We start from the raw sequence: 15,276 nt of genomic DNA, 5'->3' as shown, positions 1-15,276 counted from the left end.
CATTCCACAGACCGGTCTGTATTAAACAGAGGGTCATTACAAGGCATTTCTTGTCTGTAGCTGAAGGTACACATTAGAAAATGTTGAAAACATTTAACATTGTCTCATGCATCTTAGAGGAAAACATGGATTAAGGAAAAAAAAAACATGTAAGCAGCTGTCACTAACCTCTCAGGGGAGTATGTGATTGATTTAGTTCAATGTGTGACTGTTTGCTAAGTACAGTGAATAGATAAAATAATAGAGATGACGTGGGGACACTCCCTGTGCTTATCCTTTGCTTCCGTAGCTTCACGCTGTTGGCAGAAAGTCTGTTCCTGCTCAAAAGGCAGCTGGAGAAGCTGGAGGAGCAGTCTTCCAAGGTGACGTACGAAGGGGACCCCATCCCCCTGCAGAGGCCACACCTGCTCGAGAGAGTCACCTTCCTGATCTGCAGCATTTTTAAGAAGTGAGTGTTCTCCTTGAATGTCTCCGCAGCTCCAGGCCTTGGAGTGGTAGGGACACCCTCCGGGGGTTTGGCATTGAGGTGAAGGGGTGGTAGGGAACTAAACAGTGAGCCTTGGGGTGAGCTGAGTAACGCTCCAGAGAGTTCCGGAAACATCTCTGTTCTTCACTGCTCATCAGTACTCCCCCCACCCCCCAACCGAGTCCGTTTTCCATGAACCAAGCACGTCACCCACCTGCAGTTCATTTGTCAACAATTAGGAAAAGGGGATTTCAAGCATTGCATAAGTGCATATCTAAGAAATGAAGGCTGGAGAACATGTGTTTGTTTATAAGCTCATAAAAAAATACTAGTATGTACCAGAAATCCTATCTACTTCAAAATGGCATGAAATTAACTTTCTCTGTCATGTTTAGTAGGATAAAAATAGACGGGGGCTTTCCCTCTTCACTCAGTTCTAACCATTAAGAATGCATTACTGTTGTTACGCAGGGATGGGCTCCAGGCCATTTTCCCTCTCCTGGTAGTTATCTGTGAGGCGTCTTTGGAGAGAGTTGAGCTTCACTGGGGCTTTGAGCGTCTTCTATGTGTGGGAAACGTGGACCTTAGGGGAGGACAGCATCCTGTTCCTCTGTGGTTTGTAGCCTGTCGATATGTTCAGTGTTTTCAAGTGACACTTGACTTCCTTTGAATCTAGCTCGTTTGTGGTTGAACGGCAGCCATGCATGCCCACCCACCCCCAGAGGCCGATGGTGCTGAAGACGCTCATCCAGTTCACGGTGAAGCTGAGGTAGGCACAGTGCGTTCCATCATCTCACGTGTTCACGGAGCCACAGTCACTGTGTGACCAAGGCCAGTGTCTCCCCCTGGGCCTTCCTCCACCTGCTCTCCATTGAGCGCCTCCTGCTTGCCCGGCGCTCAGCTGTGGTCAGCGCCCGCAGGAATGTGGAGGTGAGGGCCCTGCTGGTAGAAAGTGTGACGATGAGGGGCATTAGCATGGCAGCCTGAAATCACAGCATCGAGCTCCATGAAAGCTTGCTGGGAGCGAAGACCAGAGACGGAGAAGGCACAGCGGTCACCGAGGAAGGCCCTGAGGGAAGAGCGGAGGAGAGGAGAGCAGGCTCGCAGGGAGGAAGCCAGGAAATGCGACTTCCGAGGTCTGTTTCCTAAGCCTGTGAGTGGGAAGAGAGCGGATGAAGAGGATTGATGGGGAAGATTAGGGAAAGCTTCAAATGTCCATTCCAGGAAATACATGGCACGGTCTCCCCTGTGTTACCCAGTGACCAGCCTAGGAGCTTTTCTAAGAAAACACTCAACACCACGTTTTTCAGTGTATACTTACTTATGGATATGACTTCTGTGTTACGGTTGCTTTATCAATGTATTTGATCCTTTCCAGTAGCAGGAGCAACCAAAATGTAGCGTTGTCCCTAATGGCACTTAATGAGTTTGACTTTAAGCTTTCAGAGATTTTGCATCATGCTTCAATCTCCAGGACCCCACAGTTTAAAATCACTAGTCACCATTCACCTCCAGAAAGCTGAAATCCTAGGCTAATACAAGAGGTAAAGCTGCCAAGGTGAACCAGGATGCCATAGTAGGGTCCCTGATCACATGTCACTACTGGAACTCCATTCTTATTTTATTCTTTCAGTTCTATCCTATATAAAAAAGCCCAGCGACTGAATGGCGGAACAACCAGAATGACCAGTCGACCAGTCGCTATGATGCTCACTGTCCACCAGGGGGCAGATGCTCAATGCAGAAGCTGCCCCCTGGTGGTCAGTGCACTCCCACAGGGGGAGCACCGCTTAGCTGACAGGGTCCACAGCCTCTCGGCTGAGCCAGATGAGCGCTCCCACAGCGGGTGGATCCCCGCAGGCCACACCCCTCACCAGTGCATGAATCCCCTGCACCAGGCCTCTGGTTGAGACGTAATTAGTGTGAGTACTGTATACGTTTAAGGTGTGCGGCATACCGACTTGACATTCAGGAATTGCAAAATGATCATCAGAGTAAGTTTAGTTCACATCCATCACCTCTGCATTTTTACAGGGAAGACGTTTTGTCTTCAATGTGCATTTCAAAAACCCTCCTCGAAATTCTTGGTCATTTCCTTGTGTGAATCTTGCACGAAGACTTAAGAACTAAAGCCAAGGCCAAGTTCCTTGTAAAAATTCTATAATTTTCAAAAAATAGTTGCTTCTTCATCCTCTCATCTGTCTGTAACCCAGAAGACAGTACACTAAACGGAGGTAAAATTAGAGGGGTAGTGAGCATCCTACTTTCCCCTGAGACGCCCCATGGGTGGTATGTGAAGTCTAAGATACTCTTTGGAGCAAAAAGGGGGGTGGAACAGGTCCCTGAATGGCACCACCTGGCACGCTGTCTGAACTGGTTGCATGAGACAAAGACCTTGAGCCCCTGGTGTGAGTGTTCTGCCCTTCCCTTCTCCCTGACCGCTGGGTCCCCATTGTCTTCTCTGGACCCTGTTGCCCCTGTCTGAATAGATGAACCTCTACTTAGTGTTCAAGTTTGTCCCTTATACCTCTCTCTACCACAGCACTGCATCCTTCTATGCCAAAGGGAGAGGCAACAGGGGACTCCCTGCAAGTCATCACGTGACTCAGCTCCCTTCCTGCAGAGGGACAGAGAGGAAGGCAGAGAGGGAAACCCTCTTGCCTGATTGCATACCAACCCTTGCTACCAGCACTACACGCTTACCATAGTCCAAACCCTGAGCTCAGTCCTGTGCCTGGTGCAGGACATTGAAGGGACCTTCACGACATTCTACCCGCCTTTTGTTCGGGCTGTTTAGTATCTGTGTTTATATGTCTCTCATGCCCATCAGTTGCTCCACCGTTCTCTATATTCCATATATGTGAGTGGACTTCTTCCTTTTATGTATAGCAGTGTCCACACCTCTCCCTTTCCCAGTCTTCACTACCCCAGTAGCCCAGTGCCTAGAGCACGTAATGAATATGTATGAGGAGCTCAATACCTGCTGAGTGAATGAATGAAGTTTGGGATGAGGGCATAAGTAAATGAATTGAGTGAGTGAGTGAGTGATTATCTCAGAAATCGAACTGAACCTACAGAGAGAGGGCACAGTTCGGAAGAGATGGGGAAAGCAAAAGAAAAAAGGGCCCCTCAGCAGATTAAGGAATTAAAGAAAGTTATTCTGACCTATAATCACTTGATTTGAAATTATATCTTTTTAAATTATGGACATTTTTGCTGTTACTTAAATAGAGTATGTTTAAAGATTACAAATGCATTGAAGTGTGAATTTTCCATATTCTACCAGAGGCCTAGTATTCTCAATATTTTTACCATAAAACAGTTATCATCAAAACATTTAGTTTTAGTAAGCTTACAAAATGTGTTCTTAAAATCCTATATAATAAAAGGCTAATATGCAAATCGACCGAACAGTGGAATAACCAGTCGCTATGATGCGCACTGACCACCAGGGGGCAGACGTGCAATGCAGGAGCTGCCCCCTGGTGGTCAGTGCACTCACCCAGGGGGAGTGCTGCTCAGCCAGAAGCTGGGCTCATGCTGGGAGCGGGCCTAAGCCTCCAGGCGGACAACGCCATTTGCTGAGTGCTTGGACTGCAAGAGGGCGCAGGCCAGGCTGAGGGACCGCCGCCCCCCCCCACCCCTCCAGTGCATGAATGTCATGCACCAGGCCTCTAGTACAAGAATAAAATGAAGCCATATCAATAGACTTTGATTTTTCTTATGTTTATACATTTAACCCAAATTTTGGCTTGAACCAAAATATATAGCTATTTTTCTGACCTAGCCAAGGTATTATCCAACACACATCAGCTACAGCAATATGGAAACACTTCCCAAATGTTTGTCAGTATATTAAGTGGCTGATGTCAGTATTAGTAACATGGAGAATAAAGAGGAACTGAACATGTTTAAAACACACTAACATAGGGAGATAATGTAATCTGATTTGTATGTATATGCCATAAATATATCTAAATCTCTAAAGGTACAAAAGGCTTGTAGAACTTGTGATTTTTACCTTTGATTCTTTATTTATGTGTCTTTCCAGACTACTAATAAAACTGCCAGAACTAAATTATCAGGTAAAGGTGAAAGCATCGATTGACAAGTAAGTACCTAATTTCATTTTGAAACATGAAAATGTAAGACTCTTTAAAAAAGAACTGTTCTTATTTTATAGAATAATTTCAAATGTTTACATTTATTTCTCTAACATTACTTACCAATGCACTTCAAATATTGGACTTTGAAGTTCAACCATTTAACAGAACGCCAGTGAGGGCTTATTTGTAAAATTTTGCTCTAAACACTGGGGATGAAGGTTTGCCTACTATCCTCTCGAGTGTTATAAAAAGTTTTCCCAGGTCTATTACGTAGCTTATTTTTAAAAATCTTCTTGTGTTTACAGGAATGTTTCCACTCTAAGGTAAGCCCTGTACTTTGGAACTCTTTGTTGTTGTCATAAATCTGTTTTCCCTGAGACCATGTCAACGGCTGAGGTTTCTTCCCCAGTAATCGCAGGTTTGTGCTGTGTGGGACGCATGTCAAAGCCATGTCCATCGAAGAATCTTCCAACGGGAGCCTCTCAGTAGAGTTTCGCCATTTGGTGAGTGCCTGGTGCCTGTACGCAGTAGCTTACTCGAGCTTTCTCTTCCTTCTCAAATCAAGCACATCTTTACTAATAGGCCTGGGGACCCCATGCATGTTGTGTCTTCATGTTTCTCACGTGAGATTAAAGGGTGTGTTGAGCTATAACAACATGCCGTCATTGAAGAATTAAAAATGGTAGAAGGAACACCGAAGCTAAACTCAGGTCTGAGTTCTCACCAGGGAAGCAGTACCTAAATACACTGAGCGGCCAGATTATTATGACCACCCCATCAGTACGATGAAGTGAATTAGTTATGCAAATAATTAATAATAATAATAATAAAACCTTGAGAGTATTTGCTTAGGAAGTTTTCAATATTCAGTATTTTTGGAAGTGTCAATGAAGTACTGATGGGGTGGTCATAATAATCTGGCCACTCAGTGTATATTTAGTAATTGGTCCCTAGAACAGTGGTTCCCAACTTTCTGGCCCTTATAAATACAGTTCCTCATGTTGTGACCCAACCATAAAATTATTTTCGTGGCTACTTCATAACTGTCATGTTGCTACTGTTATGAATCGTCATGTAAATATCTGATATGCAGGATGGTCTTAGGCGACCCCTGTGAAAGGGTCGTTCGACCGCCAAAGGGGTCACGACCCACAGGTTGAGCACCGATGCCCTAGATTTTGGTAATAATGACAAGAGTAATCCATCTTGTAATGGACAGCCATTCCTGGGTTCGTTTTTTAAATGCCCCCGAGAAATGCCATCACGGAACAGCAGGTCTGGCTGCAGGCACGTCCGCTTGAGGCCGGTGAGCTGGGGGACAGGGTGCTCCGGGCATGACAGCTGCGGTTCGCCTTGGCATGTCTAGAAAGCCCTGACCAGCCGCATCCTGCTGCTTCTGGTGCTCACCACTTCCTCTCCACCGAGAGTCCTCTTCTCGCTTCTCTTTCTTGTGCTTTGCATCGTTTTTAGATTCCCGAGGACCCTGTGGCTGGTCTCGCCAGAAACGTGTTACTCATCTGGTTTGTTAAAGTTTAGGAAGTATCTTCCCTGGACGTTGGGACGTCTCAGAATCAGCCTCAAAAGGCCTAGTTTCTAACAGATACAAAACTGATGTTCACGGAACGGTATCTGCCTAAACAAACTCATGCTGGCTTTTGTCTTTAGTTTTGTTTTTGTTCGCCCTTCAGTACTGAAGGGGGCATTTCCTTCTAGCTGAATTCCTACCACGTGAGACTGTTAAATGAAATGCAACGAGGAGTCACATGTTATACATCCTTCTAGCTCGCACTTGTTTTTTTTGCTTAGGATTGACTTCGGTCCTCAGGGAATTTTTAATAATGGACAGTGTTTGCTAATAAATTTGTAAAGCGGTAAAAGCCCAAACCTTAGTTTCCACACTGCTCTTCTAGTGGCAAAGCATTTTCATTATGTATTTTTGCGTAGTAACTTTAATCACTTTCAATATAAAAGTCGATTTAGAATATCGGAGAAGCAAAATTTTTAAATTAAAGCATCACCTGTAATCCCGCCACCTTGAGGTAACACCATTTACACCCTTATTTTTGTTTTCATTCTTTTTAAAGCCAGATGAGACTGCACACTATGTCATTTGCTTTCTGTTTCAGTAAGTGATCCATAGCATGGACATTCTTGTGTCATGTGTACCTGTCCTCTAACGGTACCTAGTCCTTCCTGGACAGCTGACCCATCATTCCTTTCCCAGTCCTCTGTGCCAGGCGGGGTTTCACAGGCCTGGGAATCCTCACGGCTTAGCTCGGATGACCCCTTCGAGGTACAAAGGAGTGCTGAATACGTTCAAGCACATCCAGCATGATCGCCTCTTTCCAAAATGTTGGCCGAAACACACAGGCTTAGTGGTCTGCCCACCTCCTCACTGAGCTCGATGGAAGTTTCCGAACTGGCAGCCGAACAGGGAGCTGCTTCCTGTGATGTGGGCAGCTGTCGGGTCCCATGAGTTGGAAGACATCTGGGTTACTTTCAAAATTGTGACCAAGAAAATCACTAAAGTAGGTGATTTTGATATGTAGCTGATAACGTGTCTCCATGTAAACACTGTTTTCTTTTTCTAAGCAACCAAAGGAGATGAAGTCCACTGCCGGAAGCAAAGGAAATGAGGTAGGAAATGTTTTCTTCTAGAGTTTTTCTAGGAAATAATTCTGTAACATCTTATTTTTATAAAGCCCTTAAACTGCCTCTTATATTTTTACTAGAGGCCCGATGCACAAAATTCGTGCAAGAGTAGGTCTTCCTTCCCCCGGCTACTGGCACCGGCTTCCCTCTGGCACCCAGAACCCGGGCTTTCCCTCCGGCCGCCAGCAGGCACCCCGGACCTGGGCTTCCCTTGCAGCCCTAGCTTCATCCAGAAGGACATCCGGAAGGACGTCCGGTCTAATTGGCATATTATGCTTTTATTATTATAGATAGAAAGTCAAATTCCTGTTTCTCTGATTATAAATGTAAAGCTTGATCATTGCAGACAATATAAGAAATTTTTTTTTTAACAAGGAGGAAATTACAGATAATAATACCCTCCTAAGAAAATGACTATTAACATTTTGGTTCACATCATTCTAGACTTTTTGTATGTATTTCATATAGACACATTGCTTCATAACCTGCTTTTTTTTCCACATAGCAATATGTGGTGAACAGCTTCCCATGACCTTGGACACTCTTGAAGAACATGGTTTAACGTGATTGTATTGTATTTCATTTTACAGGAGTGCCATACTTTCTTTAGTCACTCCTCCTTTGTTATAAAGTATCTTAAAATTACTCATTCTCTACAAATAAGAGTTAAGTCTCAAACATCATGACAAATTATGTGAAAACCACAGGTGAAAAACAGTTATTTCATGGTATCAATTACCTTGCTCTTCTATTTAAGGTCTGCATTCCACTGAATGAATTGATTAAAAGGACAAATGGATGCAGTCCACATATTCACATTTGAGTCCGTAAATGCTAGAGTGGCCGGGTCTTGGGCTGGCAGTGGTCTTGGAGACCATCGATTTCGTTGGCCCAGATACCAGGGCATTTGCCTGTGCCCTACATACTTAGGGTTAGGAAACCTGGGTCTGAGTCCATTCTGGCCATGACTGCAGATGCGATCCTTGACAAATGATCTGTTGGAGAAATACTGCATTTTCCCTCTCAGAGATCAGGGTAGTACTGTCCATCGCTCTCTGCTCAGAGATGCTGCAAATGTAAAGCCATCCACACAAGGCAGATATAAGGCAATGAGGCTGGTTTCTGGCGCAATTGGTGTGTGGCTCCTACCTCCTGGCTTTATACCTCACAGCTCCTATACAACATCTCTTGAATTATTTGGAAGAAAAAAGCACTTTATAAACCCTGCATTCAACTACAATCCATCTAACCCACCCACAAAACCACACAGATCCCTCACGACAGATTCCATGCTCCACATTTTTTCTTCCCAGAATGCTTCAGTCTCTTAATCTTGTCGGAAAGATCACTTGACAAATCTCGCAGCCCCACCAAAGATGAGCTAAGCCTTCTCCCTGGGTAGATCCTTGGCGTAGGGCAGAGCTTCGAACACCCAGATGTCACATGAACAGAGCTTTTGAGTTTAAGAATATTCCAGTAAACCAAAAAAGCGGGAGCTATTCTTCCTACCTTATAGAAAGCCATAAAGGTTTTCCGAATTTCCTGATTGAAACATTAGCACATGATAAATGAAAGCCCATCTAACTGGAATTTGGGCGGGAGTTGTGATTGACACTTCATGCGGCCTGACATCCCTGAGTAATATTGACTAAGTCTGAATAGATGAAGCGCAATGCTTCTGAACTCTTAGCAGCTCAACTAAATCAAATGGGAATAATGTAAACATTCAATACATTGTCATCCTTATGGATGTAAAAACAAAACCTTGGATTTCCCTAGAGATGAAAAACTATAGAAAAATCAACCAGTCTTACTAACACTGTCTACTTACTAGTATATTAATTTGAATGTATTTCTTCTTACTTTCTAAATAATAACAAAATTGTACAGTATACATCAGAATCCTTTCATTTCTTCCCTTTTGTTTTCAAGTTTATCAGATCAGAATAATTCTATTTTACACTATTCTTTGAGCTCCCCCTGTTGGCAGAATTTTAATATGACTCCTATGTACATTGAAAAGAAGCCATAGACTTGAACATTGCTTTCTGTGCTATGGGAACAATTGAAGAGTCACAAAATATATAAAAGTAGGCTCCAAAAGGCAGCGGAGTATTGTAATTATGGCCTATTCCATATCGTTTTCCATGTGCAACAATATCATAGATTATGGCCAGAAATTTAGGTGAAAATCACCCTTACCTCAGTCCTATTGGCTTAGCAGAGGTTTCCTTTCATGTCAAAAGCCATAACCATTTGTGAACATATCCCAGGAGCTCAGGGTGTGCTATTAGGCACTGAGCAGCAGAAACAAAAAGAATATGGTGGCATCTCTACCTGCCTTTCATTCGCTTGTGGTTGTTCCCAGGTGGAGCCCTTTATAATATTCAATATCATAGAAGTCTCACAAATGTGGATCTTTTAAACTCCACAATCATCTCAGATGGTTAGAATGGCCTTTAATACAGACCTGAATGGTCCATCTTACCTGTGATAGTTTCCTGATCTGTAAGGAATGAATCCCGGGAGCATGAAACAGAATAGGGTCCTGGTGTGAACTACATGGTGGAGTAATGGAGACGGTGAGCGGGGGCCATGCAAGCTTTGAGAATTAACGATACTCCCTTTGGCTGGAGCCATTTTTCCCCAGTCATGTGCACTGTAAGTCAGCTGCGTTGATGGATTTGTTCTAAACGTGCCTCACAGTTGCATTAGGGATTTTAAGTAAATATCAGGTACTAGTCTGAATCACCGAGGAAACCTCTCACCATCCATCCCAGCCCAGTGATGTAATCCTAAAGCATGACCTCGTTTTCCGAAGTGAATGGACGGCCCTGAGTGTCTGTGGAGGCCCGGGCTCTCACACCTTGGATGGCTGCTGTAACTCAGAGATCTGAGGACATTACCCAGGATGAATGAACACATCATACTGACATTTAATCATGGAACTTAAACTAGAGGCTAGAATCAGGTAGGAACGAGACCTCAGACTCAAAAAGGCTCCCTTTGGCTGTCTTCCAGCCATGCCTCCCTACAGGGAATGGTCTTTGGGTTCAAGGCAACCTGCTCCCCCAGAGCCCAGGATCAGAATTCCCACCCGGAAGACCTCAACCTGTGTCCAGGGCCTGCGAGGGCCTCTTCTGCCTTATTCTACCCAGCATGGGTGTCACCAGCAACACCAGCATCCCTAGGCACAAGCACAGGGGCCTGGAGGCCTCGGGCCTGGGGGCCCTCACAGAGGTAGAAGAGATTGGGGTGGGCAATAGGCTAGGGTGACCATTCTCTCCCCAGGCCACATGGTCGCAGGAGACTGGGAGAAATTAAAACTGGCCTTTGAGGTCATGTGGCAGCTTAGATGTCAAAGCAGGAGGCTGGCCACACTCCCACAGTTTGTTAACTCGAGTTAGAATGGTTAATATTTAGACAGACGGTATGTGGTCTCCTGGGCGCTTGCCCCTGGCCTCTCGCCCGCTCTGCGCTGGCTTGCATCATGCTGCCATCCACCTCAGTGAGAAGGGGAGGGGCAACTGGTTATGGCCAGAAGGTTGCGGGTCGCATAGGGCAGTGAGATTTTCTATTGTGTAAAATATGTGAGGTTTTGTTCCATTTTGTGCCTAAACACAAGCCAACTACTTTATCTCATGCTCAACCGAAGAAACAGCTGTTTGTTTGTTTGTTTGTTTGTTTGTTTAAACATGGGGGTGGGCTATGTGTTTGGTGTGCTGAATGTGCTGGGAGTAATTTTTAGGGTGGCCTAAGGGGTTTTTAAGCAGAATTTTCACTAACATCACTTTTCACTAACCCAGTAAGAAGCAACCCACCTAGTGAATCGAACTACCTGCAGGCAACGTAAGGTATCAATGATGGAACCCAGGGAGACGGAGTTTTTAATTCTGTACTTCCTGCTCCATAACAAACCCTAAGTTTAACATTTGCTGTCAGTAAAGTCTTCCTCATGTAACTGTTAGCCATGCCATCATATGAGAACCATTTTTAATATTTGAAATGTAATCAGATCGGTTCTGCCTTGTTATTAACGCAGTATTAGACCCCCGCTCCCCCGAGCTGACTCTGCACCCACAACCCCCCTCCCCCACCAGGACGCTTCTAGTCGAGTAACTCCACTTCTGTTTTCATTTTCCCACAGGGGTGATTTTTTTAAAATTGGTTAAGCTTCCTACACCATCTCCCAATTTCTCAGATCCCTTTTGAGGCGAACATGGATACACCACACCGAGAATGGTTTTCTCACAAATTCCACCTGGGGGTCTTGTTGAGATTCTGGCTCCGTAGCCTGGGGTCAGGCCAACGAGCTCTCGATGATGACAAAGCTGCAGGTCCTGGCACGTGGCAAAGTGCTTAAAGGTTCATCAGGGACCAGGGAGGGCGGGTGGGAAGAGATCAACCAAAGACCTTGTGTGCACAGATGTATAACCCATGGACACAGACAATAGGGTGGTGAAGGCCTGGGGTGGCGGGCGGGCTAGAAGGGGAAGGGGGGGGCATCTCTAATACTTTCAACAATACAGGTTTTTTTAAATATATCTTTTTACTGATTTCAGAGAGGAAGGGAGAGAGAGATAGAAACATCAATGATGACAGAGAATCATTGATCGGCTGCCTCCTGCATGCCCCCTACTGGGGATCGAGCCCACAACCTGGGCATGTGCCCCAACCGGAAATCGAACTGTGACCTGGTTCATAGGTGGACGCCCAACCACTGAGCCACGCCCACCAGGCTTTCCTGTACACTTTCACCGCATCTTCCCCTTTCAGCACCTCACCTCTGCCTTCAGCGTGACCTTGTAGAGAGCCCTGTCAGTTCCTGTGATTCATGGGCTCCAGAAAGTTGACCTCCTGCCCTGCCCGGGGCTGGGGAGGCATGGGCCTCACTGAATGCACTGGGGCTCATAACTGCCCCTGCCGGGTCAGCCCTCTTCACCCTCAAGCCTCAGGGGCCCAACGCTTCCCACCCCCGGTTCAGGGGCGCAGGGAGCCTATTGCCACCCTCACCCCCCAGCTCTCACTGGGAGATCTAGATTAGAGTTTCACTCTATCGGAAAGTAAACAAAACCCCAGCTGTTATGCTATTGACATTTCCAGCTGGAACAGTCACCAGAAGGAAATCCTGCTTTCTTTTTAAACAAATGTATTATGACACCGAGCTGCTTCTGTTGTAGCTACACACACACACACACACACACACACACACATACACACACACACATACACACACATACACATACACACACACGTACACACACACACATACACACACACATACACACACACACACACATACACACACACACACACACGGCTGGCTTTTGTTCTTCGTTGGTAAGTCAAAGGACTAATCTCCAAAAGTTAAAAAGGAAAGAGCTATTTATCTGAATTTCAGCTGACGAAACCATGCTAGAATTTTAAAAGCTGGAAAGTATATTGTTTTGGAGACTTGCCGTTGTTCTGTTTGTGGAAATGAAGATGACCCAAAGTCTGTACTACATACTCTACATAACCTGTGAAAGCACAAGGGGAGCTGTTGCATCCTGGGGAATGTTGGGGGCTTACACTCTGAGAATGTGTTGATTTTTACTAGTAGAAGCAGGCCTGTCACGGAGAGCACGTCTGCGTTTGTCTGTGAGAGTGAAGGCGCGTTTCTCTCTCCCCAGGGCTGCCACATGGTGACGGAGGAGCTTCACTCCATCACCTTTGAAGCACAGATCTGCCTCTACGGCCTGACGATCGATCTGGAGGTAAGGGTTTCCAGAAACATCTACTATTTACTACTAACGTCTTCAGGACCTGGTCAGCATTTGTAGATAAAAACCTCAGTCTTTTCTAGGTCTCAGTACATCCCTATTCCTTATTTTTGTTTTAATTTAGAAAATCAATACGTCAAATGCTTACAAATCAGTCAACATAGACTATTCTGGTTGAATCTGAATGATAAAAATCTCACGGGTATTAGGAATTCCATACACAGGCCTGGTGAATGATTGGTTGGGAAGATTGTGTGTGTGTTTTGTTTCCTGGGATCTCCTGAGTCGGGGATACTCAGGGGAACGCCTGAAGAGAAACCAGTGTCCTTGAGCCATGATGTCACGTCGTGATGTATTTTCAAAAATTTAACTCCCACATACAAATCACTCAGAAAGACTTTTCTAACGTAAAGATAAATAATAGGAACACCAAGAGCACCTTGTTTTGGTCCTCTTTTAACATTCACCATCTAAGTCAAAGAAGGAATAAAGAAACCCTGGGGACAGTGGACATGGTCACCGTGAGCTCCCTGAAGGCGGGCATCGTGTCTCGTTGGTCCTCCGCGCCCAGCGCCCAGCGCAGTGCTTCCACACAGCACTTGCTCAACGTTTGCTGAGTAAATGAACGAATAAGCGCAGTGTCTGTCACACACCCTGAATACAACCCTGTTTGTGGGATGTATTATGTTAGAGCTCCGCCTTTGCTGTTTTGTCTTACTGAATGGAAACATGTTCATAAAATTGATCATGGATTCCTCACTCATCTCTTTTCCCAAAACTTGTTTCCATGAGCTATGAAGTTCCTCCATGGTTATTTCACTGTCCACGGCCTTCTAACCTCTGTTACTGGGGAGGGACTGATGAAAGTTGCTCAGCCTCCCAGGCTAGTCTGTCAAAGTCTGTTTCTTCCATGAGATAGGAAGCTGCAGCACCAAAAGTACTGAGTTAAGTTCTGCACCAACAGGCCACGCAGCGCCATCTCCCATAATGCTTTGTGTTCCAGTAGAGCTTACTTCACCATCTTCTATAGTTAAAACTCCCATGTCTAGTACTGATGTTCAATAGATGTCAGATCATAATTTGAACATATTGATCCATCTCAGAGATAAATTTAAAATTCAATTCTTTCATGTAACTTATGGAGAGAACAGTGGCTAGATCGTTACAAGCTCGAATTAGTTGTGTTTTAGGCAGTACCTGATGTAAGAAAGTATAGACACTCACATGGTCTCAGGGAAGATATTAAAGAGGCTGACTGGCCAAGCACTTTAGAAAGGATTCCTGTGTCTACAGCTGCTTTCCTCCCTGTACCTTTCATATGTGCTCAACAAGCATATATGAGCCTTCACAAATCATCGTAGTGACCGGAGCAGTGCAGACACCAGGATGGGAGCAGAGGTTGGCTGGAGAAGGCTCTTGAGGGGAGAGGGCCAAGTCTAAAATCATGTAAAGGTGCACCTACCTGTAATAACTATGCTTTTTTTTTTTTTAAACCAGACCAGCTCCTTACCTGTGGTGATGATTTCCAATGTCAGTCAGTTACCTAACGCGTGGGCATCCATCATCTGGTACAATGTGTCAACCAATGATTCCCAGGTAGAGTCTCTATTCCGATTTCTCCTCCTTTAATTCCATTGGATTTGCTTTGTCAACGAAACCCATCTGCATCAAAAAATAAAAATAAAAAATCTGTGTATAAATAAAATTCTGGCATGTCCTGTGGGTTGCTGCATTTCAGAACTCCAATCTACCTAGTTGTATGATTCCTCTCTCATGTCAGATTCAAAGTATTATGTTCAAATGTGCGTAGACCCTGAAAGAGTTCAGGCTAACAAAGGTGACAGATGGAGGGTCTGGTCAGCTCCCCAATACATGCATCAGAGGGAGCTCTGGGGTCACCCTGCCGACTGCTGACTGGGCTACGGGAGACGCGTGCCCCAGAATGTGATGGCTGCTGTGCTTGTCTGTTCACTACTCTGCCCACACCTCACACAGACCCTTCGACGGAGACAGAGAACTGGTTTCCAAACAAGTAACTAGAATGGACATTGGTGTTGCCTAACTACACTGTGATGGTGCAGATTTTCGAGTCGATTGTGTAATTATTTAAGCCATTGACGTTCATTACAGATTTAATCCATTCTAGGCTGCAGGTGGGTTTCAGTGCTATCTTGTGGTTACTTGAGACATTGATTGGAACTTGGCTTCAAGCAGACAGCAGATGCTTTTCTTAACCAACAAGCAGGGGAGGGCGTGGCAAAAAGATGAGTAAGCACTTCCCGCTGATCCC

At 45.1% G+C, this 15,276-nt stretch overlaps 1 protein-coding gene across 1 annotated transcript in view; it reads left to right on the top strand.

Annotated features, from left to right (window-relative positions):
- Positions 1-15,276, top strand: part of STAT4 (signal transducer and activator of transcription 4) — a 77,462-nt gene that overhangs the window by 51,784 nt on the left and 10,402 nt on the right. Inside the window, exons 9-16 of the mRNA XM_070421718.1 lie at positions 290-448; positions 1,143-1,235; positions 4,518-4,577; positions 4,878-4,895; positions 4,982-5,075; positions 7,165-7,209; positions 12,897-12,980; positions 14,484-14,582. Coding sequence (XP_070277819.1) covers positions 290-448; positions 1,143-1,235; positions 4,518-4,577; positions 4,878-4,895; positions 4,982-5,075; positions 7,165-7,209; positions 12,897-12,980; positions 14,484-14,582 — 652 coding nt within the window. The remainder of the gene's footprint in view (positions 1-289; positions 449-1,142; positions 1,236-4,517; positions 4,578-4,877; positions 4,896-4,981; positions 5,076-7,164; positions 7,210-12,896; positions 12,981-14,483; positions 14,583-15,276) is intronic.

The sequence above is a fragment of the Myotis yumanensis genome, unplaced genomic scaffold, assembly GCF_028538775.1.
Source record: "Myotis yumanensis isolate MYYU_CA2020_CCGP unplaced genomic scaffold, mMyoYum1.0.hap1 SCAF_8, whole genome shotgun sequence".
Classification (NCBI taxonomy): Eukaryota; Metazoa; Chordata; class Mammalia; order Chiroptera; family Vespertilionidae; genus Myotis; species Myotis yumanensis.
Note: the sequence above shows the minus strand (reverse complement) of the source record. Positions and strands in the feature narration are given on the sequence as shown.